The sequence below is a fragment of the Pogoniulus pusillus genome, chromosome 17 (assembly GCF_015220805.1).
Source record: "Pogoniulus pusillus isolate bPogPus1 chromosome 17, bPogPus1.pri, whole genome shotgun sequence".
Lineage (NCBI taxonomy): Eukaryota > Metazoa > Chordata > Aves > Piciformes > Lybiidae > Pogoniulus > Pogoniulus pusillus.
The window spans coordinates 1,307,501-1,334,387 of NC_087280.1; the positions used below are offsets into that span (position 1 = coordinate 1,307,501).

Here is a 26,887-nt window from a genome sequence, read left to right on the forward strand (position 1 = left end):
GCTGCAGGAGAGGTTTCCCCAGGAGACAGCAGGCAAAGTGGTGCCCCTCTCATGCTTTAGGTGGCCAAGTCACAGGACTTGCTCCTGTGTGGTGAGGTCACTGAGGAGTTCCTTTGTGCCAGGGTGCGTGGGAGCATTCCAAAGCTTCCATGCAATGAATCACCAGCACCTGCCAGAGCAATGCTGCCCACAGGCACCTTCCTCTCCTTCACGCTCCTCAGTGAGACCTCAAAGACCATTCTTTGGCAGAGGCAGGGTGGAGGCTGCTGGATACTTCCAAAGGAGTTCATTTTTTGGTGCCTAGCTGCAAGAATGAATCTGTGGCAGCCAAGAGGGTGGTTTGGAGAAGGTGGTGGCATGGAGGTGGGTCACAGCAGGCACCAACCCAAGGAGCAAGCCCTGCTGGCCAGATGCAAATGCAGACACCTCAAGGGAGGGCACAGCTCCAAGACCACGAAGTCTGAGTGGGCTTTGAGACTCTCATAGGAGCATAAGGTCCCACTGCTGGGCATGGGGACCTTGACCTTCTTGTTTTAGGCAACTGCTTGAAAGGAGGTTGGAGAGAGGTGGGAGTCAGGCAGCTCTCCTGAGGAACAAGTGATAGGACAAGAGGAAATGGCCTCAAGCTGCACCAGGGGAGGTTTATGTTGAACATAAGGAACAATTTCTTCCCCAAAAGGGTTGTCAAGGGCTGGCCCAGGCTGCCCAGGGCAGTCCTCAGCCCTGGAGGGACTTCACAGCCGTGGAGATGTGGTGCTGAGGGCCATGAGTTAGTGGTGTCCTGGCAGTGCTGGGGTAAGGGTCAGACTGGATGATCTGAAAGGTCTCTTGCAGCCACAATGTTTGATTCTATGGTTTAGGTTTGTGTCCAGCAAACCCAAGGTGAGTGAGCTGGGAGTGGCCACAGCCTGCTTTACAGGAAGACTACAACTCAAGTTTTGGACAACAGAAGATTAGAGTTGGGGTTTGGGTTTTTACACCATAAATTGGGATCAATGATGACAGCCAAAAAATGTCCATCATAGAATCAGAGAATCACAGAATCAGGCAGGTTGGAAGAGAGCTCCAAGCTCACCTAGCCCAACCTAGCACTAATTGCTTTCTGCCATAAGCAGAAAGGAGCTTGAGCCAGCAGTGTGCCCAGGTGGGCAGCAGAGCCACTGGCATCCTGGGATGGCTCAGGAGCAGTGTGGGCAGCAGGACAAGGGAGGTTCTTGTGCCCCTGTGCTCAGCACTGCTCAGGCCACCCCTGCAGTGCTGTGTCCAGTGCTGGGCTCCTCCATTGCAGAGAGCTGTTGAGGTGCTGGAAGGTGTTTGGAGAAGGGCAGCAAGGCTGGGGAGGGGCCTGGAGCACAGCCCTGTGAGGAGAGGCTGAGGGAGCTGGGGGGGTGCAGCCTGCAGCAGAGGAGGCTCAGGGCAGAGCTCATTGCTGCCTGCAGCTGCCTGCAGGGAGGCTGCAGCCAGCTGGGGTTGGGCTCTACTGCCAGGCAGCCAGCAGCAGAAGGGGACCCAGGCTGAAGTTGTGGCAGGGCAGGTCTGGGCTGGATGTGAGGAGGAAGTTCCTGGCAGAGAGAGTGATTGGCATTGGAATGGGCTGCCCAGGGAGGTGGTGGAGTGGCTGTGGCTGGAGGTGTTGCAGCTAAGCCTGGCTGGGGCATTTAGTGCCATGGTCTGGTTGGTTGGGCAGGGCTGGGTGCTAGGTTGGGCTGGGTGAGCTTGGAGCTCTCTTCCAGCCTGCCTGATTCTATAATTCTATGAACTGTTTTCCTGTGGTCTGGTTGCTTGGCAGGGCTGGGTGATTCCAGGATTCCATGGTTCAATGGTTCTATGCATTCACTAATTGCCTTCTGCCATAAGCAGACAGGAGCTTGCTGTGTCCCTGGCGTGGCTAAGCAGTATCACTACCCACAGGAACCTTCTCCTCCAGTGCAGTCTTTGTCTTTGCCAGCAGTAAGTGTTCTGGTTATGCCTGTTCCCTGTGTCCATGCATCTGCAAACCCTGGTGGGTAAGTTCCCTGGTGAGATGCACTGCCAATAAACAGCTGGCAGAGCTGTGAACAGCCTTCCCCTGGACATCAGCAGGAACCCAGATCATGAACTCTGCAGAACTCCTCAGAGTGGGGGGCAGGGAACTCCTGAACCGCCCTGGGGTGGCTTGGGGTGGGGGGGAGGGCTGAGCACACCTACCGCTTTTCTTCTCCAGGTATCTCTTCCCAGCCTCCCTGAAGGCCACCCCTGCCCTGAAGAAGGCCCTGAGGACAGCCCAGCGGAAGACGGCCACGGGGTCGATGCCGATCATGCCGCAGACGAAGGCGCTGCGGCTGCCGCGCAGCAGAGCCACCATGTCCGGCCGCATGTGGTCCGTGTTCTTCTCCCGGAAATCCTGAGGGGCAGGGCAGCACGGGCAGGGCAGCACGGGAGAAGAAGGAGTTGGGTTGGAACCACAGAATCACAGATGGTCATGGGGCTGGAAAGGGATCGTCTGGTCCAGCACCCCACCCCCCCCCCCCCGGCAGAGCTCCTCCCAGAGCAGATCCAGCTGGGGTGGGAATATCTCCAGAGAGGGAGGCTCCACAGCCTCCCTGGGCAGCCTGTGCCAGGGCTGAGGAGGAATCTCCATTTCCATTACACACACCAGCAGCAAGCCTAAAGCTTCACTGACAGAACTTCAGCCCTGCCTTTGTGGGCTGAGCAAATGCCACCCTCAGAACAAAACACAGGTCAGGGGCTGGAAGGGACCTCCAGAGCTCATCCAGTCCTGGAGAGCAGGATCACCTAGAGCAGATCACTCACAGGCTCACAGCATGTCAGGGGTTGGAAGGGATCCAAGGAGATCATGGAGTCCAACCCCCCTGCCAGAGCAGGAACACACAATCCAGCTCCGGGCACACAGGAACACCTCCAGACAGGGCACAAAAGGCTCCAGAGAAGAAGACTCCACAACCTCTCTGAGGAGCCCATCCCAGACCGTTCAAGACCAGAGCATTGCTCTTGCCCTCAATTTCTTCCCTTTGAGAGGGGTGGTGGCACTTGTAGTTGAAGGCATCCCTGCTGCCTGCAGGGGCATTGGACAAGATGCCCTTTGGGGGGGGGGGTCCCTTCAAATCCACTGCAATATGTGACCCCTTTGGCCTCACTCCAAACTCCTTTCAGCTAGCTGTAGAGAGCAGAGAGGTCTCCTCTCACAGCAGCACAGATGTCAGGGCTTGGAAGAGACTCAAAGAGCTCATCCACTCCAACCCCCTGCCAGAGCAGGACCACACAATCCAGCTCAGGGCGCACAGGAACACATCCAGACAGGGCTGGAAAGGCTCCACACAAGGAGACTCCACAGCCTCTCTGGGCAGCCTGTGCCAGGGCTCTGGGACCCTGACAGTGAAAAAAATCCTCCTCAGGTTCACATGGAACCTCCCAAGCCTCAAACTCCCACCCATTACTCCTTATCCTGGCACTGGGCTTCCCTCAGGAAGCACCAACTTAGCATCAATCCCTCTGCCAGGCTTAGTCCTCAGTCCAGTGGCTTCCCAATTCCCATCTTCTGGTCACACTTTCTCATGGGCCAAGTGATGTAACCTTTGGGATGCTGGCCAAGGACCTTCAGCAGATATCTTTGTCATGGCATGGGAGGGCAGGGACACTTCCCACTAGAGCAGGTTGCTCAAAGCCTCATCCAACCTGGTCCTGAACACCTCCCTGGGCAACCTGTGCCAAAGCCTCCAGACATCCATTCAGAGAGGCATGGAATGGGTCTTAAGCACCTCCAAGGAAGGGCATCCACAACCAATGGGCAACCTGTGCCACCAGACATCCATTCAGAGAAGCATGGAATGGGTCTTCAACTCACTAGAACAGGTTGCTCAAAGCCTCATCCAACCTGGTCCTGAACACCTCCAGGGAGGTTGTGGAGCACAGAATCTTTGATCACATTGGGTGATTCTGTGCTCCACAACCCCTCCCTGGGCAACCTGTGCTAATGCCTCCAGACATCCATTCAGAGAGACTTGGAATGAGTCTTAAGCACCTCCAAGGAAGGGCATCCACAACCAATGGGCAACCTGTGCCAGTGCCTCCAGACATACACTCAGAGAGGCATGGAATGGGTCTTAAGCACCTCCAAGGAAGGGCATCCACAACCCCTCCCTGGGCAACCTGTGCCAGTGCCTCCAGATATACACTCAGAGAGGCATGGAATGGGTCTTAAACACTTCCAAGGAAGGCCATCCACAACCTCTCTGGGCAACCTGCTTCAGGTCTCACCATACAGAGGAGGGGAGATTGAGACTAGAGACTGGGAAGAAATTCTTTGTGGTGAGAGTGGGGAGATGCTGGCACAGGTTGCCCAAGGGAGGCTGCAGATGCCCCCTGCTTGGAGATGCTGAAGGCCAGGTTGGATGAGGCTTTGGGCAACCTGGGCTAGCTGAGAGGTGTCTCTGCCCATAGCAGGGGGGCTGGGGGTAGATGATGTCTGAGGTCCCTTCCAGCCTAAGCCACTCTGTGCTGTTTTCCCTGGAGGTGCCCCTGTGGTTGTGCAGAACTTCTCCTTCCACACTGAAACCTTTTGAAGGTTGCCAGGTCCCTGCCTCGATGTCTTTCCTGTCAGACCACAAACGTTGGCCACACCTCGGTGTGCCCCACTCTGTAAAGTGCCCTCTGGCCTTTTGTGGCTCCTCCTTCCCCATCCCACCCCCCCCCAGTGCCAGCAGGGACAGACCTTGACCCCATACTTGACTTTGCCTGCGTAGTGCCTGATGATGAAGGCAGGCTCCATCACCGCCGGGAAGTCGATGTAGGAGTTGCCCTCGTGCTGCCGCTTGAACTTGTCCAGCAGTGTTTGGTTGGTGGCCTGGGGAAAGCTGAGTGGGCAGAACCAAAGACAAGAATCAGTTGCAGAGCCACAGCAGCGACCACAGCTGCCTGTTCATGGCAGCAGGCACTGAGAGCTACCTGGTTGGAAACACTAAAATCACAGTGAGCTTAAGTGAGCTTTTAAGTGGAGTTGGAATTAACTTCTGTGAGGGTTTGGGGAGGAGTTACCCCACCCCCACTCGTCTGAAATCACCCAGACTAGACTCAGGCATGCTGGAAGTTAAAGAATGAAGCTTCATATTCACAGCTTAGCACAACAGCCAGGCAGACAGACACAAACAGTCACAGCTATACACAGGAACAGGCAAGCTCAAAGTAATACAGAAACACAACTCCCCTCCCAGAAACCAGAGTCCCCAGGAGAGGCTCCCAACCGCCCTTCCACCTTCTTTCCACCCCTCTACCTTATCCCAGACTTTGCTTTATGTGCAAGGTGAGCTTGGGAGGTGGGGCAGGGGAATCAGAAAGCAGAAGGATTAGTTACACACAAAGCAGGCAGGGGAGAAAAGTGCAGGCAGCCAGAGACACACACACACACTCTGTCTTATCTATGCTTGTGTTCTTGCTTCTGTACATCCCAGCAAGCCTATGAGTGCAGCAGACATCACCATTCTTTCCTTTTCACAGCCTAGCATCTCGTTCCTCTCACTGAAATATTCCTGTTAGCCTCGAACCAGCAGAGCTTCAATGACCACATAAGGACTCCTGGAAAGCAACTCAACTACCTGAGCACCTTGGGAGAAAGAACTTCTGGCTGACAAAATTCTGCCAGGTGGTGATGGAAACAGTCATGAGGTAGATAGAATCATCAAGCAGGTGGGAAGAGAGCTCCAAGCTCAGCCAGCCCAACCTAGCACCCAGCCCTGCCCAACCAACCAGACCATGGCACTAAGTGCCCCAGCCAGGCTTGGCTGCAACACCTCCAGCCACAGCCACTCCACCACCTCCCTGGGCAGCCTGTGCCTACTCCTGACCAATCTTGTAGCAAAGAAATTCTTCCCAACTCCCAACCTAAGCCTCCTCCTTGGTGCAGCTTGAGGCCACCCCCTCTTGTTCTGTCATTAGTTGCTTGGGAGAAGAGGCCAACACTGGGGAATCATAGAATGGTTTAGGTTGGAAGAGAGCTCCAAGCTCAGCCAGCCCAACCTAGCACCCAGCCCTGGCCAACCAACCAGACCATGGCTCTCTTCCAGCCTGCTTGACTCTATGACTCTGTGACTCTAACTGGTTGTGTACTGCTGTGAACTCATTGTAAAGCCACAAACATCAGCCAGCAATGTGCCCTCGTGGCCAAGAAGGTCAGTGGTCTCCTGACAGCTGAAGTCCTGGGCCCAGTTCTGAGCTCCTCAGTTCAAGACAGGAACTACTGGAGAATGTCCAGAAGAGGCTGCAAAGCTGCTGAGGGGCCTGGAGCAGCTCTGTGAGGAGCAAAGGCTGAGAGCCCTGGGGCTGAGAGCCTGCAAGAGAGCAGCCCCAGAGGGACTCTGATCAGGGCTCAGCAAGAGCAGGCAGAGGATGGGGCCCAACTCACAAGATCACAGCTCACAGACGTCAGGGGTTGGAAGGGACCCAAAGAGCTCATCCAGGCCAACCCCCTGCCAGAGCAGCACCACACAATCCAGCTCAGGGCACACAGAACACATCCAGACAGGCCTGGGAAGGCTCCACACAAGGAGACTCCACAACCTCTCTGGGCAGCCTGTGCCAGGCTCTGGGACCCTTCCAGGCAAGAAGTTCCTCCTTGTGCTGAGCTGGAACCTCCTGTGCTGCAGCTTCCATCCACTGCTGCTTGTCCTGTGCCAGGCAGCAGTGAGCAGAGCCTGTCCCCCCCTCCTGACCCCCAGCCCTCAGACAGTTACAGACATTGATTCAATCCCCTCTCAGTCTTCTCTTCTCCACACTAAGCTGCCCCAGGGCCCTCAGCCTCTCCTCACCAGGCACTGCTCCAGACCCCTCATCATCCTCACAGCCCTCTGCTGGACTCTCTCCAGCAGTTTCTGTCCCTCTGCAACTGGGGAGCCCCAAACTGAAGGCAGTGCTCAAGATGAGGTCTCAGCAGGGCAGAGCAGAGGGGCAGGAGAACCTCCCTGGCTCTGCTGGACACACTCTGCTGAGTGCCCCCCAGGACCCCATTGGCCTCTTGGCCCCCAGGGCACATTGCTGTGCCAGGGATGCTCTCCCCCAGCACGCCCAGCTCCCTCTCCTTGGGGCTTCTCTCCAGCAGTCACCTCCCAGCCTGTCCTGCTGCAGTTTGTTCTCACTCCCCAGGTGCAGGACTCTGCACTTGCCCTTGTTGGACCTCACTTGGCTCCTCTGTGCCCAGCTCTGTGCCCAGGGCTCTGTGGATGGCAGCACAGCCTGCAGCTGTCTCAGCCAAGCCTCCCAGCCTGGTGTCCTCACTCACTTTAGTGATGCCCAGCGACAAGACAGGGGGCAATGGGAGCAAGCTGGCACCCAGGGGGTTGGGCTGGATGAGGTTTGGAGGTCCCTCCCAGCCCAAACCCTTCTGTGGCTCTATGATCTCCATGTCACCACACCCCAGGAGAAAAGCAGAGAGCTGAGGGAGGAAACCTTTGCCCTTCCTTTTCGTCAGGGCAGAAATTCCTGAGGAGAGCTTTACCTGCTCTTTGTTGAGGCTTTCTTTGCTCAGCCTCCTGAGCAACACCCAGAGCCAGGAGAGAGATCAGCCCAGGCAGCTGCCAGCACCTCGGTGGGAGGCAGCACAGGAGGTAAGACTTCTGGATGAAACACTTGTGGAAGCCGAGGCACACACCCCGCGGGGAGGTCAAGGCTTTCTGCTACTCACTTGCTCTCCTCGTCCAGCAGATGGAGCAGGCCAGTGGGCTTCTTGCTGATGAGGTTGATGCAGCTGGAGTTGTCGATGTAGTCGATGTTGTGCCAGCTAATCCCTTCTGCTCTGTACTCCTCCTGGAAGAAGCAAACGGCCCAGGGAGGTGACACAGATACTGGGAGTAAGCCAGGGGGGGAAGGAAGCAGCAGCGGAATTCGAAGGGACTGGGGGAAACTGAAGTGCCACTGGCCACGAGTGAGCATCCCTGCTGCTGCCAGGGAAGCACAGCCTGCTCCAGCATGGTTAGAGCTCATCCAGCCCACCCCCACCCTGCAGCCAGCAGGGACACCCCCAAACAGAGCAGGCTGCTCAGAGCCCCAAACAACCTCACCTGCACTGGTGCCAGCCATGGGCAGCTCCCACCTCTATGTGGGCAGCCTGGGACAGGCTCTCAGCACCCTCAGGGGCAAACAATTCTCCCTTCTCTCCAGTCTGAGTCTCCCTCCAGCAGTCCAAACCATCCCCCCTTGTCCTGCCACCACAGGCCCTGCTCAAAACTCTGTCCCCAGCTCTCTGATCACCTCTGGAAGCACTCAAAGGCCACCACAAGGTCTCCCTGCAGCCTTCTCCTCTCCAGGCTCAACAACCCCAACTCTCAGCCTGGCCTCACAGCAGAGGGCTCCCAGCCCTGCCAGCCCTGCTGGGGCCTCCTTTGGATTTGCTCCTGTCTGTGCTGAGGGCTCCAGAGCTGCCCCAGCACTGCAGGGAGGGTCTGAGCAGAGCACAGCAGAGGAGCTGAATCCCCTCCCTGCCCCTGCTGCCCACACTGCTGGGGACCAGCCCAGGGCAGGGCTGGCTCTGGCTGGCAGTGCCTGGTGCTGGCTTGTGTCCAGCTTTGCACCCCCAGCACCCTCAGCACCCTCCTCAGGGCTGCTCTCCCCAGCCTGGGTTGGCACTGGGGGTTGCTCTGACCGAGGTGCAGGACCTTGCATTTGGCCTTGCTGAACCTCTTGAGGTTCACATTGCCCCACAGGCCAGGCCAGGCCTTCTGAGGAGGTTCACTGTGCCACACACTTCCTCGGTGCTGCTCTGCCCCTAAAGGGTTGGAGAAGCCCTCCCAGACCTCCCAGGCCAAGCAGCAACCCAACCCCACCATGGCCACCAAACCATGGCCACAAGTGCCATGGCCACACCATTCTCAAACAGAACTGTCCAAAGCATGACCTAAACTGTCCAGAACTATCCAAAGCACGACCCAAACTGTCCAGAACTGTCCAAAGCATGACCTAAACTGTCCAGAACTGTCCAAAGCACGACCCAAACTGTCCAGAACTGTCCAAAGCATGACCTAAACTGTCCAGAACTGTCCAAAGCACGACCCAAACTGTCCAGAACTGTCCAAAGCACGACCCAAACTGTCCAGAACTGTCCAAAGCATGACCTAAACTGTCCAGAACTGTCCAAAGCACGACCCAAACTGTCCAGAACTGTCCAAAGCACGACCCAAACTGTCCAGAACTGTCCAAAGCACTACCCAAACTGTCCAGAACTGTCCAAAGCACTACCCAAACTGTCCAGAACTGTCCAAAGCATGACCTAAACTGTCCAGAACTGTCCAAAGCATGACCCAAACTGTCCAGAACTGTCCAAAGCATGACCTAAACTGTCCAGAACTATCCAAAGCACGACCCAAACTGTCCAGAACTGTCCAAAGCATGACCTAAACTGTCCAGAACCGTCCAAAGCATGACCTAAACTGTCCAGAACTGTCCAAAGCACGACCCAAACTGTCCAGAACTGTCCAAAGCACTACCCAAACTGTCCAGAACTGTCCAAAGCACTACCCAAACTGTCCAGAACTGTCCAAAGCATGACCTAAACTGTCCAGAACTGTCCAAAGCACGACCCAAACTGTCCAGAACTGTCCAAAGCATGACCCAAACTGTCCAGAACTGCCCAAAGCATGACCTAAACTGTCCAGAACTGTCCAAAGAACGACCCAAACTGTCCAGAACTGTCCAAAGCATGACCCAAACTGTCCAGAACTGTCCAAAGCATGACCCAAACTGTCCAGAACTGCCCAAAGCATGACCTAAACTGTCCAGAACTGTCCAAAGAACGACCCAAACTGTCCAGAACTGTCCAAAGCATGACCTGGGGTCGGAGTGGCTGAGAGCAGACAGACAGAGAGGGATCTGGGGGTGCTGATTGATACCTGCCTGAACATGAGCCAGCAGTGTGCCCAGGTGGCCAAGAGAGCCAGTGGCATCCTGGCCTGCATCAGCAATGGTGTGGCCAGCAGGAGCAGGGAGGTCATTCTGCCCCTGTACTCTGCACTGGTCAGACCACACCTTGAGTGCTGTGTTCAGTTCTGGGCCCCCCAGTTTAGGAGGGACATTGAGATGCTTGAGCGTGTCCAGAGAAGGGCAACGAGGCTGGGGAGAGGCCTTGAGCACAGCCCTACGAGGAGAGGCTGAGGGAGCTGGGATTGGTTAGCCTGGAGAAGAGGAGGCTCAGGGCAGACCTTATTGCTGTCTGCAACTACCTGAGGGGAGGTTGTGGCCAGGAGGAGGTTGCTCTCTTCTCTCAGGTGGCCAGCACCAGAAGGAGAGGACACAGCCTCAGGCTGTGCCAGGGGAGATTTAGGCTGGAGGTGAGGAGAAAGTTCTTCCCTGAGAGAGTCATTGGACACTGGAATGGGCTGCCCGGGGAGGTGGTGGAGTCGCCGTCCCTGGAGCTGTTCAAGGCAGGACTGGACGTGGCACTTGGTGCCATGGTCTGGCCTTGAGCTCTGTGCTAAAGGGTTGGACTTGATGATCTGTGAGGTCTCTTCCAGCCTTGGTGATACTGTGAGACTGTGACACTGTGGCACTGTGATACTGTGATACGTAAACTATCCAGAACTGTCCAAAGCACTACCCAAACTATTCAGAACTATCCAGTTCTGGGCTCCTCTATTGCAGAGAGATGCTGAGGTGCTGGAAGGTGTTTGGAGAAGGGCAGCAAGGCTGGGGAGGGGCCTGGAGCACAGCCCTGTGAGGAGAGGCTGAGGGAGCTGGGGGGGTGCAGCCTGCAGCAGAGGAGGCTCAGGGCAGAGCTCATTGCTGCCTGCAGCTGCCTGCAGGGAGGCTGTAGCCAGCTGGGGTTGGGCTCTGCTGCCAGGCAGCCAGGGACAGAAGAAGGGGACACAGCCTCAAGCTGTGTCAGGGGAGGCTCAGGCTGGATGTTAGGAGGACAGAGCCATTCTTCATCTCTCTTCTCTGCACCTTGACCCAACCCTTGTCCAAAGTCCCTCCCCAGCTCTCCTGCAGCCCCTTCAGGCACTGCAAGGCTGCTCTGAGCTCTCTCTGCAGCCTTCTCTTCAGCAACCTGAACAGCCTCAACTGTCCCAGCCTGTCCCCACAGGTGAGCTCCTCCATCACCTCTGATCACCTTCCAGGACACTTCCAGGCAGTGTCCAAGTGTTCCTCTGACAAGAAGGAAGATCTTTGCCGGCTTTGCAGAAGTGACTCTTGAGAAAGTGATGCCAAGGCCGAGCTGGCCCCAGAGAGTGGCCACCTGCAGCCCTACTGTGCTGGTTTGAAGCTAGATGTAGTTCTTCTCACCAAAACACTGCAGCTAGTTGCAAAGCAGCACAGCTACCTGCTCGAGTTTGAAGATGTGCTGGTTGAAGTAGTGCTGCAGGCGCTCGTTGGCGAAGTTGATGCAGAACTGCTCGAAGCTGTTGTTCTCGTAGTCTTCAAACCCAAAAATGTCCAGAACTCCAATGGACAAAGTCTGCAAAGGAAAGAAGGAGGAGAACTGAGAACTAAACCCACAGCCAGGCACTGGTTGCATTGTTTGTAGGCAGCACAAAGCCCAAAGCAAGCAGAGGGAATTAAATTCCCTTCTAGTTTTCGCCTCGGTTGTTGCTGTTGTGCCCAACTGAAGACTTCACCTCGCATCAGGCAGACAAGATAAGGCTTTGGACAGCTTGGTCAGATATCCTTTACGTCCTTTCTCTGAAAGAAAAGGCTTGGAGGGTTGGGTTTGGGTTTGTCTTTCTCATTTAGAAACAAATTGGCATCTTTGAAGCGGCCTGAACCCAGGTCCAACTTATTCTACTGATCTAAGGCAGCATTTCACAGAGCCCTCACAAGGGCTGTGCTGAGTAGGTCAAGAGAGGTTCTTCTGCCCCTCTAATCTGCCCTGGTGAGGCCACAGAGAATCACAGAATCAAGCAGGTTGGAAGAGAGCTCCAAGCTCACCCAGCCCAACCTAGCACCCAGCCCTGCCCAACCAACCAGACCATGGCACTAAGTGTCCCAGCCAGGCTTGGCTGCAACACCTCCAGCCAAAGCCACTCCACCACCTCCCTGGGCAGCCCATTCCAATGCCAATCACTCTCTGGAGTACTGTGTTCAGTCCTGGGCCCCCCAGTTCAAGAAGGACATGGAACTGCTTGAGAGAGTCCAACAAGGAGCCACAAAGATGCTGAAGGGAATGGAACATCTCTGTTAGGAGGAGATCCTGAGGGAGCTGGGGCTGTGCAGCTGGGACAGGAGGAGCCTGGGAGGTGACCTCAGTCATGACCCTTCAGATACTGGGAGACCACTCCAAGGTCTCCTGGAAGCCTTCTCTTCTTCAGGCTGAAGAGTCCCAACCCCCTCATCCTGTCCTCATAGCAGAGCTGCTCCTCTGAGCATCTTGGAGGCCTCCTCTGGACTGGCTCCAACAGTTGCAACAGCCTGGATGCACATTAAAGTAGCCAGAAATCTCTTGGGGAAATGAGTTAGAGCCTTCTGGCCCGGCCCAGGTGCTCTGGGCAGTGTTTCCACTTGTCCCAGCACACCAAGCTTCAGGCAGCTGCCTGCCCTGCCCATGGCTGCTGCCTCTGCTCCAGCCCTGGAACCCCTGAGCACCTGCAGGGAGGGAGCAGCCACAGCCTCCCTGGGCAACTCGTTCTGCTCCTCTACCACCTTCACAGTAAAGAGCCTCTGCCTGATGGAACTGCTTGAGAGAGCCCAGCACAGACCCACAAAGGGGATGGAGGGCATGGAACAGCTCTGCTAGGAGCAGAGCCTGAGGGGGCTGGGGCTGGGAGCTGGGAGAGGAAGAGACTGAGAGGTGACCTCAGCAGTGGTTATCAATGTGCAGGTGAGTGGCAGAGGCTGCAGCCAGGCTCTGCTGGGTGGTGCCAGTGCCAGCACAAGGGGCAGTGGTGGAAGCTGAGGCAGAGGAAGTGCCATGGAAACAGGAGCAGGAATTTCTTCCCTGTGAGGATGCCAGAGCCTGGCACAGGCTGCCCAGGGGAGCTGTGGAGTCTCCCTCTCTGCAGATACTCAAACCCTGCCTGGATGTGTTCTGTGTGATCTGCTCTGGGTGCTCCTGCACTGGAGGAGCTTTGGGGGTCCCTTGCAGCCTCTGACATTCTGTGATGCTGTGAGAGAGCCTGGAGGACAAATGGATGGGAAGCCTCACCAGCAGCTCCCTAGCAAACCACTCTGGGGTCTAACTAAAGCCAACTCTACACAGGATTGGGCTCTGACAATTAAACAAAGCCATTTAGGAGAGGTAAAAGCACAGATCAAAGGACCCAGCCCTCAGACAGGGAGGAGAACTGCCCCCTCCTCCTCCTCACCTCACAGCAACCTGAGAGATGCTTTGAGTTTCATCAGCCTTATCTGTGTGCTGGGCTGCAGCCAGAGCAGTGTGGGCACAGGGCAAGGGAGGGGATTCTGCCCCTTGGCTCTGCTCCCCTCACACCCCACCTGCACTCCTGGGGGCAGCTCTGCAGCCCCCAGCACAAGCAGCACATGGAAGTGTTGGAGCCAGTCCAGAGGAGGCCACCAAGATGCTGAGAGGGCTGCAGCAGCTCTGCTGTGAGCACAGGCTGAGAGAGTTGGGGCTGTGCAGCCTGGAGAGGAGAAGGCTTGGAGGAGACCTTGGAGTGGCCTTGCAGGGTCTGAAGGGGGCTAGAGGAGGGCTGGGGAGGGACTATTGAGAAGGGCTTGTGGTGACAGGAGGAGGAGAATTTGGTTTGAAGTGGCAGAGGGGAGATTGAAACTGGGTGTTAGGAAAGGGCTCTTGGCAGTGAGGGTGGTGAGAGACTGGCACAGGTTACCCAGGGAGGTGTTCAGGACCAGGTTGGATGAGGCCTTGACTGACCTGTTCTAGTGGGAGGAAGTTGGAGCAAGTTCAGGGCAAGGGAGGGGATTCTGCCCCTTGGCTCTGCTCTCCTCACACCCCACCTGCACTCCTGGGGGCAGCTCTGGAGCCCCCAGCACAAGAAGGAAATGGAACTGTTGGAGCCAGTAGGAGGGCTGCAGCAGCTCTGCTGTGAGGAGAGGCTGAGGGAGCTGGGGAGGTGCAGCCTGCAGCAGAGGAGGCTCAGAGCAGAGCTGATTGCTGCCTGCAGCTGCCTGCAGGGAGGCTGTAGCCAGCTGGGGTTGGGCTCTGCTGCCAGGCAGCCAGCACCAGAAGAAGGGGACCCAGGCTGAAGCTGTGCCAGGGCAGGTCTGGGCTGGCTGTGAGGAGGAAGTTGCTGGCAGAGAGAGTGATTGGCATTGGAATGGGCTGCCCAGGGAGGTGGTGGAGTGGCTGTGGCTGGAGGTGTTGAAGCCAAGCCTGGCTGGGGCACTTAGTGCCATGGTCTGGTTGGTTGGGCAGGGCTGGGTGCTAGGTTGGGCTGGCTGAGCTTGGAGCTTTCTGCCAACCTGCTTAGTTCTATGATGTTATGATTCATGGAATCATGGAACCAGACAATGGTGTGGGTTGGAGAAGCCCTCCCAGACCTCCTAGTCCAGCAGCAACCCCACTGTGGGCACCAAACCATGGCCACAAGTGCCATGGCCACACAGAGCTGGAACACCTCCAGCCATGGGTACTCCACCACCTCCCTGGGCAGCCTCTGCCAGGCCCTCACCACTCCTGCACCAAAGACATTTTTCCCCATCCCCAACCTAACCCTCCCCTGGCACAACTCCAGGTCAGTTCCTCTCCCTCTATCACCTGAGACCAGGCAGAGGACCCAGTCCCCAGCTCACTGCAGCCTCCTTTCAGGGAGCTGCAGAGAGCAATGAGCTCTGCCCTCAGCCTCCTCTTCTCCACACAACCCCACCCCCAGCTCCTTTTCTCCAGACCCTGCCCCAGCTTGGTTGCTTTTCTCTAGACACCCTCCAGCATCTCCCAGTCCTTCTTGGAGTCAGGGGCTCAAAGCTGAACCCAGTACTCAAGGTGCAGCCTCCCCAGTGCCCAGGCCAGGGGTTAAGATCACTTCCTTGGCCCTGCTGACCACACTCTTGCTGGAATTCAACCCCAAATGTTCTTCATGGCTGTTAGCTTAAATGAGTTTGCTTTGTGGCCATGCCTTGGTGCTCAGCATCCCCAGCAGGCAGGCAGCACCTCAGCTGAAAGCAGGCTGCAGGTTGCTTAGGAAGAAATTCAGATGCTTCAGAGGGAGCAAACAGCCAAAGCTTACAAAAGCACCCTTGGAGGAAAGGCCTTTTGAGCCTCCACCACCTGCACTCCATCATCATTTGAAGCAAGGAGAAAGACTTCCAACAGTTCTTAACCTCATTTCTTGAGGGAGAATTAAATAAGAGACTCTCTGGGGCTCAGTAATCTGCTTCTCAGGAAGAGGGGAAAAGCTCCAACCTCATTAACAAAGGTCAAATTGCAGCCATGTGTAGGGGATGGTGAGGACATGAAAGCAGCTAAAAGCAAGAGAGACCAAGGGACAAGGACACTATTGTAGTGAGTCCAGAGGAGGCCACCAAGACACTCAGAGGGCTGCAGCAGCTCTGCTGTGAGGAGAGGCTGAGGGAGCTGGGGGGGTGCAGCCTGCAGCAGAGGAGGCTCAGGGCAGAGCTCATTGCTGCCTGCAGCTGCCTGCAGGGAGGCTGTAGCCAGCTGGGGCTGGGCTCTGCTGCCAGGCAGCCAGCAGCACCAGAAGAAAGGGACCCAGGCTCAAGCTGTGGCAGGGCAGGTCTGGGCTGGCTGTGAGGAGGAAGTTCCTGGCAGAGAGAGTGATTGGCATTGGAATGGGCTGCCCAGGGAGGTGGTGGAGTGGCTGTGGCTGGAGGTGTTGCAGCCAAGCCTGGCTGGGGCACTTAGTGCCATGGTCTGGTTGGTTGGGCAGGGCTGGGTGCTAGGTTGGGCTGCCTGAGCTTGGAGCTCTCTGCTAACCTGCTTGACTCTGTGATTCTGTGATTCATGGCATTCAACAAGGCCAAGTTTAAAGTCCTGCACCTGGGTGGGCACAATCCCCAGCACAGCTCCAGGCTGGGTGGGCAATGGCTGAGAGCAGCCCTGAGGAACAGGCCCTGGGAGTCTGGGCTGATGCAAAGCTCAACCTGTGCAGGTCCCTCTGGATGGATCCTGCCCTCTGGCAAGTCGCCTGTGCCACACAGCTTGGTGCCAGCTGCACACTTGCTGAGGCTGCACTGATTCCTCTGCCCATGGCACTGACACAGATGTCCAACAGCACTGGAGCCAGCACTGACCCCAGTGTTAGCCACTTGGCCCTGGTCTGCAGGTGGGCATTAAGCCCTTGTTCACCTCTCTCTGTGTGCCACCACCCAGCCCATGCCTCACCCAGCAGTGCTGCACCTTCCATCCACACTCTGAATCCAGAGGGCTCTGGGGCTTACTTTCCCTGCGTGTAAGACAGGACAATGGCCTCTGCCAACACCTCACCAGCTGACAACCTCCTGAGCCTTCACTGCCCTTGGGATCACTGCACAACACATCTGACAAGGCAGAGGATTGCTGCTGGCAAGCCTGGGCCGGGCTCCATCTGCTGCAGGCTGAGTCACTGCATCACCAAACGGCTCAGCCTGGAGGAGACCTCAGAGACCATCGGCTCCAACTCTCTGCACACCCTCAGGAAGAGTCCCTCTGCAGCCTTCCTGGAGCAGCCCTCCAGCTGTTGGAAGGCAGCTCTGAGGTCCCCCTGGAGTCCTGAACCACTGTGTGGGGTTGTACTGGGTCACAGAATGGCTCAGGGCAGAAGGGACCTCAGAGATCATCAACTCCAAGCACAGTCCCTGCCCTGCTCCTGCTGCCCACACCACAGCTGACCCAGGCCAGGCTGCTGGTGGCTTTCTTGGCCACCTGGGCACTCTGCTGGCTCCTCTCCAGCTGCTGTCACACACCACCCTCGGGGCCTTTTCTGCCAGCCCCTCCTGCCCCGAGCCTGCAGCAATCCATGAAGTGAATTCTTTCATGGGCATACAGTCCTGCAGCCAAGGGGGCAACCAGCCGAGGGGAACAGACAGGGGGCCTCTTCCCCGGGGGCTCCCCAGGGGCTCACCACCCTCCTTTCCTCCCTTCCCCTCCCCACTTCCCCTTTCCTCTCCTCCCTTCCCCTCCCCTCCCCTCCTCTCCACTCCTCTCTTCCCCTCCTCACCCCTCTCCTTTCCTCCCCTCCCTACCCCTCTCTGCCTCTCCCCTCCTCTCTCCTCCCCTCCCCTCCTGTCCCCTTCCCTCCCTCCTCTCCCCTTCCCTCCTTTCCTCTCCTCCCCTTCCCTCCCCTCTCCTCCTCTCCACTTCCCTCCCCTTCCCTCCTCTCCCCTCTCCTCCCCTTCCCTCCCTTCCTCTCTCCCCTTCCCTCCCCTCCTCTCTCCCCTCCCCTCCCCTCCCCTCCTCTCCCCTCTCCTCCTCTTCCCTCCCCTCTCCCTCTCCCTCTCCCTCTCCCTCTCCCTCTCCCTCTCCCTCTCCCTCTCCCTCTCCCTCTCCTTCTCCTCCCCTTTCCCTCTCCTCTTCCCCACCTGCTTCCAGGCCATGTTCCTAGAGGTGCTTCACTCTCCCTGCTTAAAATCACAGGCTCATAGAATGGGTTAGGTTGGAAGGGACCTCAAAGCTCAGCCACTTCCAACCCCCGCTGTGCCACAGGCAGGGGACACCTCCCACTAGAACAGGTCACTCAAGCCCCCATCCAACCTGGTCCTGAACACCTCCAGGGAGGTTGTGGAGCACTTCCCACTAGAGCAGGTTGCCCAAGATCAGATCCAGCCTGGTACTGAGTACCTCCAGGGAGGTTGTGGAGCACAGAAGCACCCAATGTGATCAAAGATCACATTGGGTGCTTCTGTGCTCCACAACCTCCCTGGGCAACCTGTGCCAGTGTCTCACCCCCCTCAACCTCTGCCAGTGTCTCACCCCCCTCACTGCAAAGATCTTCTTCCCAACACCCAGTTGCAATCTCCCCTCTGCCTCTTTAAACCCAGCAGGATATGCCCAGCTTGAAAGCATGAACCAAGAGCACAGGAGAGCGCTGCCAGGAGCTTGGATAATGGTTTTTCACCCAGAGTTAAAGCTTTTCAGCCCCCAAGAGTGCAGCCAGCAGGGCAGTGAGAGGTTACCTTGGTGCTTTCCTCCATGTCCTTCGAGTTGAGGAGGGCATGGTTGATCCTGAAGACTATCCAGTCGAAGAGGGCACTGTACAGGGACTTGGCCATGGAGTTGCGCACGGTGACAGCCTGCAAGGGGAGGCAAGAGGAGGCTGTTGGCAAGAAAACCTTCCCACTCTGCACTAAAATGGGGATTGCTTCACAGCTCAACCCCCCACCCCCACCCCCCACACCCCCCAGGTCCACTCTTCATCTTCCTGCCCTGCCAAAGCTTTTCATTGCTTCCATTGATGCCAACGGTGCTGACGCCAGCGGGAGCCGGTGGCGGTGCCAGGGCCATGGGACCTGCCCTCAGCCTTTGGCTTGGTCTCCCTTTGTGATGCACCCAAGTGAGTGATGCAGGAGATCAGAGCAGCAGCCCCAGCCCTGGCAGCCGAGGGAACCCCGGAGGCCGACACGGGGAGGATGGGGAACTGCTGGAGAGAGCCCAGAGGCAGCCACGGAGGCGCTCAGAGGGCTGCAGCAGCTCTGCTGGGAGGACAGGGTGAGGGAGATGAGCTGGGCAGCTGCAGAGGAGGAGAGGAGAGGGAGAGGGAGAGGGAGAGGGAGAGGGAGAGGGAGAGGGAGAGGGGGAGGGAGAGAGGGAGAGGGGGAGGGGGAGGGGGAGGGGGGGGAGGAGGGGAGGGGAGGGGAGGGGAGCGGAGGTGAGGGGAGGGTGAGAGGAAGGGGGAGGGAAAGGGAGAGGGAGTGGGGGAGGGAGAGGGAGAGGGAGAGAGAGAGAGGGAGAGAGAGAGAGGGAGAGGGGGAGGGGGAGGGGGAGGGGGGGGAGGAGGGAAGGGAAGGGGAGGGGAGGGGAGGGAGGGGAGGGGAGGGAGAGGGAGAGAGGAAGGGGGAGGGAAAGGGAGAGGGAGAGGGAGAGGGAGAGGGAGAGGGAGAGGGGAAGGGGGAGGGAGAGGAAGAGGGGAAGGGGGAGGGAGAGGAAGAGGAGCCTCTGCCTGCACACCTCCGTTGCTCCCACTAAAATCCACATCCATCCCCTGCAGAGGTTAGACTCTCCCCTGATTATTTCCTTGGAAGCAGCTCCCATCCTCTCTGCCCCCCCCAGGAAGTGCAGCAGAGGTTCCTGAGGGAGCAAAGGGACATTGGCTGCCTGCCTTTGTTCCTGCTCCTGCTTCCTGAAGAGAAGAGGAATCCTCCTTTCTCTGCCACACACTAGCAAGCAGAAAGCACTGAAGGCCTGTGCTGGGCTGCCTTGGGGAGCTGAGCAAAGGCCACCCCCAGGAGGAACCACAGGATGGATGGTGGGAAAGGGTTCTGGGCAGGGAGGGTGGTGAGAGACCGGCACAGGATGAGGGTGGTGAGAGACTGGCACAGGATGAGGGTGGTGAGACACTGGCACAGGTTTCCCAGGGAGGTTGTGGAGCACAGAAGCACCCAACGTGATCAAAGATCACGTTGGGTGCTTCTGTGCTCCACAACCTCCCTGGAGGTGTTCAGGACCAGGCTGGATGAGGCCCTGAGCAACCTGCTCTAGTGGGAGGTGTCCCTGCCCGTGGCACAAGGAGGGTTGGAAGTGGCTGAGCTCTGATGTCCCTTCCAGCCTAAACCATTCTCTGATTCTATGGCAGGGGCTGGAAGGGACCTCCAGAGCTCATCCAGTCCAACCCCTCTGCCAGAGCAGCAGCACCCAGAGCAGACCACACAGAACCCATCCAGGCAGGTCCTGAGTTATGTCCAGAGAGGGAGACTCCACAGCCCCCCTGGGCAGCCTGTGCCAGGGCTCTGGCACCCTCACAGGGAAGAAATTCCTCCTCATGTGGCCATGGCACTTCCTCTGCCTCAGCTTCCACCACTGCCCCTTATCACAGAATCATAGACTCAAGCAGGTTGGAAGAGACCTCCAAGCTCATCCAGCCCAACCTAGCACCCAGCCCTAGCCAGTCATCCAGACCCTTGTGCTGGCACTGGGCACCACCCCCAAGAAATGGTTGTGATCATCCTGGAATTACTGATTGGGGTTTTGGGGGGCAAGTATTTGTTGGTCCAGGGCTGAAAGCAGAGCCCTGCACTGGCTGCTGGCTCCCTGCAGGGCAGGAAACATCCCAGCACCTGCTTGGGAGGGAAGAGTTGCTCTGGGCACCTCCTGGGCACTGCCAGGGAGAATCCTGGGGGGCTCTCTGAGCCTGCAGCCAGAACATTCCTGCCTTCACCAATGCTTTGCTGCAGGCTGCTGCGAGTGCTGCTTGGGAGGTCTGCAAGGAGCCACCTGGAAAGGTTGGGAAGGTTGCAAGGAGTCAGCTGGAAAGGTTGGGAAGGTTGCAAGGAGCCACCTGGAAAGGTTGGGAAGGTTGCAAGGAGCCACCTGGAAAGGTTGGGAAGGTTGCAAGGAGTCACCTGGAAGGGTTAGGAGAGTTGCAAGAGTCAGCTGGAAAGGTTGGGAAGGTTCAAGGAGTCAGCTGGAAAGGTTGGGAGAGCTGGCAGAGGTCAGCTGGGAAGGTTGGGATGGTTGGCAGAGGTCAGCTGGAAAGGTTGGGAAGGTTCAAGGAGTCAGCTGGAAGGGTTGGGAGGGTTGGCAGAGGTCAGCTGGGAAGGTTGGGAGGGTTGGCAGGAGTCAGCTGGGAAGGTTGGGAAGGTTCAAGGAGTCAGCTGGAAGGGTTGGGAGGGTTGGCAGAGGTCAGCTGGAAGGGTTGGGAGGGTTGGCAGGAGTCAGCTGGGAAGGTTGGGAGGGTTGGCAGGAGTCAGCTGGGAAGGTTGGGAGGGTTGCAAGGAGTCAGCTGGGAAGGTTGGGATGGTTGGAAGGAGTCAGCTGGGAAGGTTGGGAGGGTTGGAAGGAGTCAGCTGGAGAGGCTGGGGGGGGTTGCAAGGAGTCCCTGGAGAGGGGAGGCTGGGAAGCTGCTGAGGGCCTGGAGCAGCTCTGTGAGGAGCAGAGGCTGAGAGCCCTGGAGCTGAGAGCCTGCAGGAGAGCAGCCCCAGAGGGCAGCTGAGCAGTGCTCAGCAAGGACTAAAGGGTGAGGGGCAGGAGGATGGGGCCAGATTCTTGTGCCCAGCGACAGGGTGGGGGGCAATGGGCACAGGGTGATGAGGGCAATGGGCAAGGGGCTGTGGGCACAAAGTGAAGCCAGGAGGCTCCATCAGAGCAGGAGGAGACAGCTGTGTGGTGTGAGGGTGCTGGGGGCCTGCAGCAGGCTGCCAGGAGCAGCTGTGGAGCCTCCTGCAGCCGGACCCCAACCCCCCCTGGCCGCTGTGCTCCCGGGAGAGCTGCTGTGGCTGCCCTGCTTCAGCGTGGGGTGGCACTGGGCACCTCCAGAGGTGCTTCCAAGCTGCCCCTCTGGCTCTGTGCCTGGGCACCTTCTGGGGCGCTGCTGTGGGGGCAGGGGCAGGGCTGCAGCCTGCCGCAGTTAATGAGCTCGGCAGGCTCTAATCCGGCTTGGTGCCTGCACTCTCTCCTCAGTTCTACTTTCTAAGTCCACTTCTCATTAACTGAGCCTCTGCTCAGCAAATGGGGGCCATAACCCCCAGCCTGGGCTCAGGCAGCCCACAGAAGCTGCCTGGGGTTCGGCTGCAGCAGGGAGGCAGCCCTGAGCACTGCTCTCTCCCTCCTGGGTGCTGCAGGAGCTTCTCTTCCCGTGGGCATCTTCTGCCCCACTCTGCTAGGGAGGGACATGAGCTCCTCCTGCACCTAGGCAGGGACCACACAGTGCTAGGGCTTGGAAGGGACCTGCAGGCTCTGCTAAGGCAAATGGCAACAGAGCAGAGGTGATTGGTGGTGCCCAGCAACGGCTGCACCCAGGGCAGGTCATGCCTGGCAGATCTGGTGGCTGTGATGAAGTCACAGCAAGAGTGGACAAGGGAAGGGCAACTGACAGCAGCTACCTGGGCCTGAGTGAGGCATTTGGCTCTGTCCCACAGGACACCAAGCTGGAAAAGTATGGACTAGCTGGGTGCAGCACTGCTGGGTGAGGCATGGGCTGGGGGGTGGCACACAGAGAGTGGGGATCGAGGGCTCAATGTCCACCTGCAGACCAGGGCCAGGTGGCTCCCTCAGGGGCCAGTGCTGGCTCCAGTGCTGTGGGACATCTGTGTCAGTGCCATGGGCAGAGGAATCAGTGCAGCCTCAGCAAGTGTGCAGCTGGCACCAAGCTGTGTGGCACAGGCGACTTGCCAGAGGGCAGGATCCATCCACAGGGACCTGCACAGGCTGCAGAGCTGTGCCCAGGCCAACCTCATGGCATTCAACAAGGCCAAGGGTAAGGTCCTGCACCTGGGTGGGCACAATCCCCAGCACAGCTCCAGGCTGGGTGGGGAATGGCTGAGAGCAGCCCTGAGGAACAGGCCCTGGGGGTCTGGGCTGATGCAAAGCTCAGCCTGAGCCTGCAGGGTGAGTGCAGCCCAGACACAAGCCTGTGCTGGGCTGCAGCCAGAGCAGTGTGGGCACAGGGCAAGGGAGGGGATTCTGCCCCTTGGCTCTGCTCTCCTCACACCCCACCTGCACTCCTGGGGGCAGCTCTGCAGCCCCCAGCACAAGCAGCACATGGAAGTGTTGGAGCCAGTGCAGAGGAGGCCACCAAGATGCTGAGAGGGCTGCAGCAGCTCTGCTGTGAGCACAGGCTGAGAGAGTTGGGGCTGTGCAGCCTGGAGAGGAGAAGGCTTGGAGGAGACCTTGGAGTGGCCTTGCAGGGTCTGAAGGGGGCTGCAGGAGGGCTGGGGAGGGAGGTGAGAGTGAGGGTGGCAGTGAGGGTGGTGAGACACTGGCACAGGTTGAGGGTGGTGAGACACTGGCACAGGTTGCCCAGGGAGGTTGTGGAGCACAGAAGCACCCAACATGATCAAAGATCACGTTGGGTGCTTCTGTGCTCCACAACCTCCCTGGAGGTGTTCAGGACCAGGCTGGATGAGGCCCTGAGTGACCTGCTCTAGTGGGAGGTGTCCCTGCCCGTGGCACAGGGAGGAGTTGGAACTGGCTGAGCTTTGAAGTCCCTTTTGGTTGGCCAAAACCATTCTATGATTCCAGAGCTCATCCAGCCCAATGCCCCTGCCAGAGCAGGATCACCCAGGGCAGGGCACACAGGAACCATCCAGGTGGGTTTGGAATCTCTCCAGAGCAGGAGACTCCACAGCCTCTCTGGGCAGCCTGCTCCAGACTCCATCACCCTCCCAGGGACAAAGCTCTCCCTCCTGTTCCTGTGGCACCTCCTCTGCTCCAGCTGGCACCCACTGCCCCTGGTGCTGCCCTTGGTCAGCCCTGAGCAGACCCTGCCTGGGGCCCTGCACAGCTTTAGCACAGCTCTGAGGGCAGCCCTCAGGCTCCTCTGCTGCCAGCTGCCAGCCCCAGCTGCCTCAGCCTGGCCTCACAGGAGATGTTCACTGCCTGCAGCATCTCTGTGGACTCTTTCAAGCAGCTCCCTGAGGCCCTTCTGGAACTGAGGGGGGCAAAGCTGGACACAATATTCCAGATGTGGCCCCACCAGGGCAGGGCAGAGCAGAGGGGCAGGAGAACCTCTCTCGACCTGCTAACCACAGCCCTTCTCATGCAGCCCAGGATGCCAAGGGCACATTGCTGGCTCCTGCTCAGCCTGTGCCAGTGGCTGTCACAATGTCACCTTCATTGCTTTGGGATGAACCCCAAACTGCCTCAGCCAACCTTTCTGTTCTGCTTGTCTGCTCAGTCTGTCTCACTCCTCACATCAGTGCAGGGGGAGCTGGGCAGAGCTCGCAGGAGCTAAGAGGTTTAAAGTCTTTAGAGCTCTGTGGCTGCCTCTTCCATAGCACACAGGAGTAATCCCCTTCTCAGCCCATCAACCTAATGCTGCCACTAAGTGCTGCCAGAAGGGCTGGGCCTGGCTTTGCTTCTCCTTTGTTCTGACCTTCTGAGTGCCTGTGGGGAGTGGCAGCACAGAAATGATTCTTCCTTCCCTGCAGGCTCTTTTTAACCACCCTTTCAGTGGAACTGCTGCTGCTGGCAGGAGCCCTTCAGGCACTGCTGCTCTTTGGATCACAAATGTTCAAAGCAGACCATCAGAGGCTGGTTGCTGTCCCAGGTTAAACAGTTAAATGGTTGGGCTGGCCTGGATGAAGTAACTGAGGAGAGGACCTCACCTGGAGTATTGCATCCAGCTCTGGAGGCATCAACACAAGAAGGACATGGACCTGATGGAGGGTCCAGAGGAGGGTCTCCAGACATGGAGAGAGGGGATCCTGCCCCTCTGCTCTGCTCTGCTTTGCTCTGCTCTGCTTTGCTCTGCTTTCCTCTGCTCTGCTCTACTCTGCTGTTCTTTGCTTTGCTCTGCCCTGCTCTGATTTTCTCTGCTTTGCTCTGCTCTGCTCTGCTTTGCTCTGTTCTGCTCTGCTTTGCTCTGTTCTGCTCTGCTTTGCTCTGCTCAGCTCTGCTCTGCTCTGCTTTGCTCTGCTCTGCTCTGCTCTGCTGAGACCTCACCTGCAGGGCTGGGGCCAGCTCTGGAGCCCCCAACACAAGAGAGACCTGGACCTGATGGAGAGGGTCCTGAGGAGAGTCACCAAAATGCTCAGAGGGATGGAGCTCCTCTGACACAAAGACAGGCTGAGGGAGCTGGGGGTGAGCAGCCTGCAGCAGAGAAGGCTCCAGGCAGAGCTCAGAGCTGCCTGCCAGTGCCTGCAGGGGCTGCCAGCAGGCTGCAGAGGGACTGTGCCCAAAGGCCTGCAGGGACAGCAGCAGGGGCAGTGGTTGGAAATGAGAGCAGAGCAGACCGAGAGTGGATGTGAGGAACAAGTTGTGCAGCAGGAGGCTGCTGCAACACTGCCACAGGCTGCCCAGGGAGGGGGTTGAGGCCTCATGGCTGGAGGTGCTCAAGGTGAGGCTGGACAAGGCTCTGATTTTATGCTCCACAGCCTCCCTGGGCAACCTGTGCCAGTCTCTCACCACCCTCACTGCCAAGAACCCTTCCCCAACACCCAGTTTCAGTCTCCCCTCTGCCACTTCAAACCCATTCCTCCTCCTCCTGTCATTCCCATTCCTTGTCAGTCCCTCCCCAGCCCTCCTGTAGCCCCCTTCAGACCCTGCAAGGCCACTCCAAGGTCTCCTCCAAGCCTTCTCCTCTCCAGGCTGCACAGCCCCAACTCTCTCAGCCTGTGCTCACAGCAGAGCTGCTGCAGCCCTCTCAGCATCTTGGTGGCCTCCTCTGGGCTGGCTCCAACACTTCCATGTGCTGCTGGTGCTGGGGGCTGCAGAGCTGCCCCCAGGAGTGCAGGTGGGGTGTGAGGAGAGCAGAGCCAAGGGGCAGAATCCCCTCCCTTGCCCTGTGCCCACACTGCTCTGGCTGCAGCCCAGCACAGGCTTGTGTCTGGGCTGCACTCACCCTGCAGGCTCAGGCTGAGCTTTGCATCAGCCCAGAGCCCCAGGGCCTGTTCCTCAGGGCTGCTCTCAGCCATTCCCCACCCAGCCTGGAGCTGTGCTGGGGATTGTGCCCACCCAGGTGCAGGACCTTACCCTTGGCCTTGTTGAATGCCATGAGGTTGGCCTGGGCACAGCTCTGCAGCCTGTGCAGGTCCCTCTGGATGGATCCTGCCCTCTGGCAAGTCGCCTGTGCCACACAGCTTGGTGCCAGCTGCACACTTGCTGAGGCTGCACTGATTCCTCTGCCCATGGCACTGACACAGATGTCCCACAGCACTGGAGCCAGCACTGACCCCTGAGGGAGCCACCTGGCCCTGGTCTGCAGGTGGGCATTGAGCCCTTGATCCCCACTCTCTGTGTGCCACCCCCCAGCCCATGCCTTACCCAGCAGTGCTGCACCCAGCAAGGGCCATGGCTGAGTCCTGGGCTGGGAGATGGCACTAAGCAGATTTTGTGGCTCCCTGTTTGGCTGCAGGCTGCAGCAGGCAGGCTCAGCTTTAGCTTTTCTCATGCAGAGGCTTAACACCCAGAGGCAACCACTCCTGCAGGATATCAGACTGCAGCTTAATCCCTGTCTTGGCACCCAGGAGCATGATTTCATAGAGGGGCTGCAGGAGTGTGAGATCATTTTCCACACTAGTATTTTATCCTAGCATCCCATTCCAGCCCTTCCCTCCTCCTGGGTGATGCTCCTGAGAGACCTCCAATCATGAAGGCATCCTGCTGGCTCCAGCCTGCAGAAATGGTATCTCAGAGGACTTCTTAATGTTAAAGAAGAGGGAAAAGAGCTTGGAAAGCATCATTGGAAGAGCCATGGAACGGTGGCAGCCAGACAGGACCTCTGCAGATCATTCACTCTAACCCCACTGCTCAAGCAGAGTCACCCACAGTAGCTTGCCCAGCATCTAAAATGCCCTTCCAGTGCCTGCAGGGGCTGCCAGCAGGCTGCAGAGGGACTGTGCCCAAAGGCCTGCAGGGACAGAGGCAGGGGCAATGGTTGGAAATGAGAGCAGAGCAGACTGAGAGTAGAGCCACCTTTATGACACAGCCACCTGTGTGACACAACCACCTGTGTGACACAGTCACCTGTGCAACAAAGCCACCTGTGCAACACAGCCATCAGTATGACACAGCTACCTGTGTGACACAGCTACCTGTGTGACACAGCCACCAGTGTGACACAGCTACCTGTGTGACACAGCCACCTGTGCAACAAAGCTACCTGTGTGACACAGCCATCAGTGTGACACAGCTACCTGTGTGACACAGCTACCTGTGTGACACAGCCATCAGTGTGACACAGCTACCTGTGTGACACAGCCACCTGTGTGACACAGCCATCAGTGTGACACAGCTACCTGTGTGACACAGCCACCTGTGTGACACAGCCATCAGTGTGACACAGCCACCTGTGTGACACAGCCATCAGTGTGACACAGCTACCTGTGTGACACAGCCACCTGTGCAACAAAGCTACCTGTGTGACACAGCCACCAGTGTGACAAAGCTACTTGTGCAACAAAGCTACCT

General features: G+C 57.9%; 1 protein-coding gene across 4 annotated transcripts in view; it reads right to left on the reverse strand.

Annotated features, from left to right (window-relative positions):
* MYO9A (myosin IXA) overlaps positions 1-26,887 on the reverse strand; it is a 249,586-nt gene that overhangs the window by 90,364 nt on the left and 132,335 nt on the right. For all 4 annotated transcript variants that reach the window (XM_064157192.1, XM_064157191.1, XM_064157190.1 and 1 more), the window contains exons 9-13: positions 18,001-18,117; positions 11,300-11,434; positions 7,673-7,794; positions 4,712-4,853; positions 2,188-2,383 (exon numbers count right to left, since the gene is read on the reverse strand). In XM_064157192.1, coding sequence (XP_064013262.1) covers positions 2,188-2,383; positions 4,712-4,853; positions 7,673-7,794; positions 11,300-11,434; positions 18,001-18,117 — 712 coding nt within the window. The remainder of the gene's footprint in view (positions 1-2,187; positions 2,384-4,711; positions 4,854-7,672; positions 7,795-11,299; positions 11,435-18,000; positions 18,118-26,887) is intronic.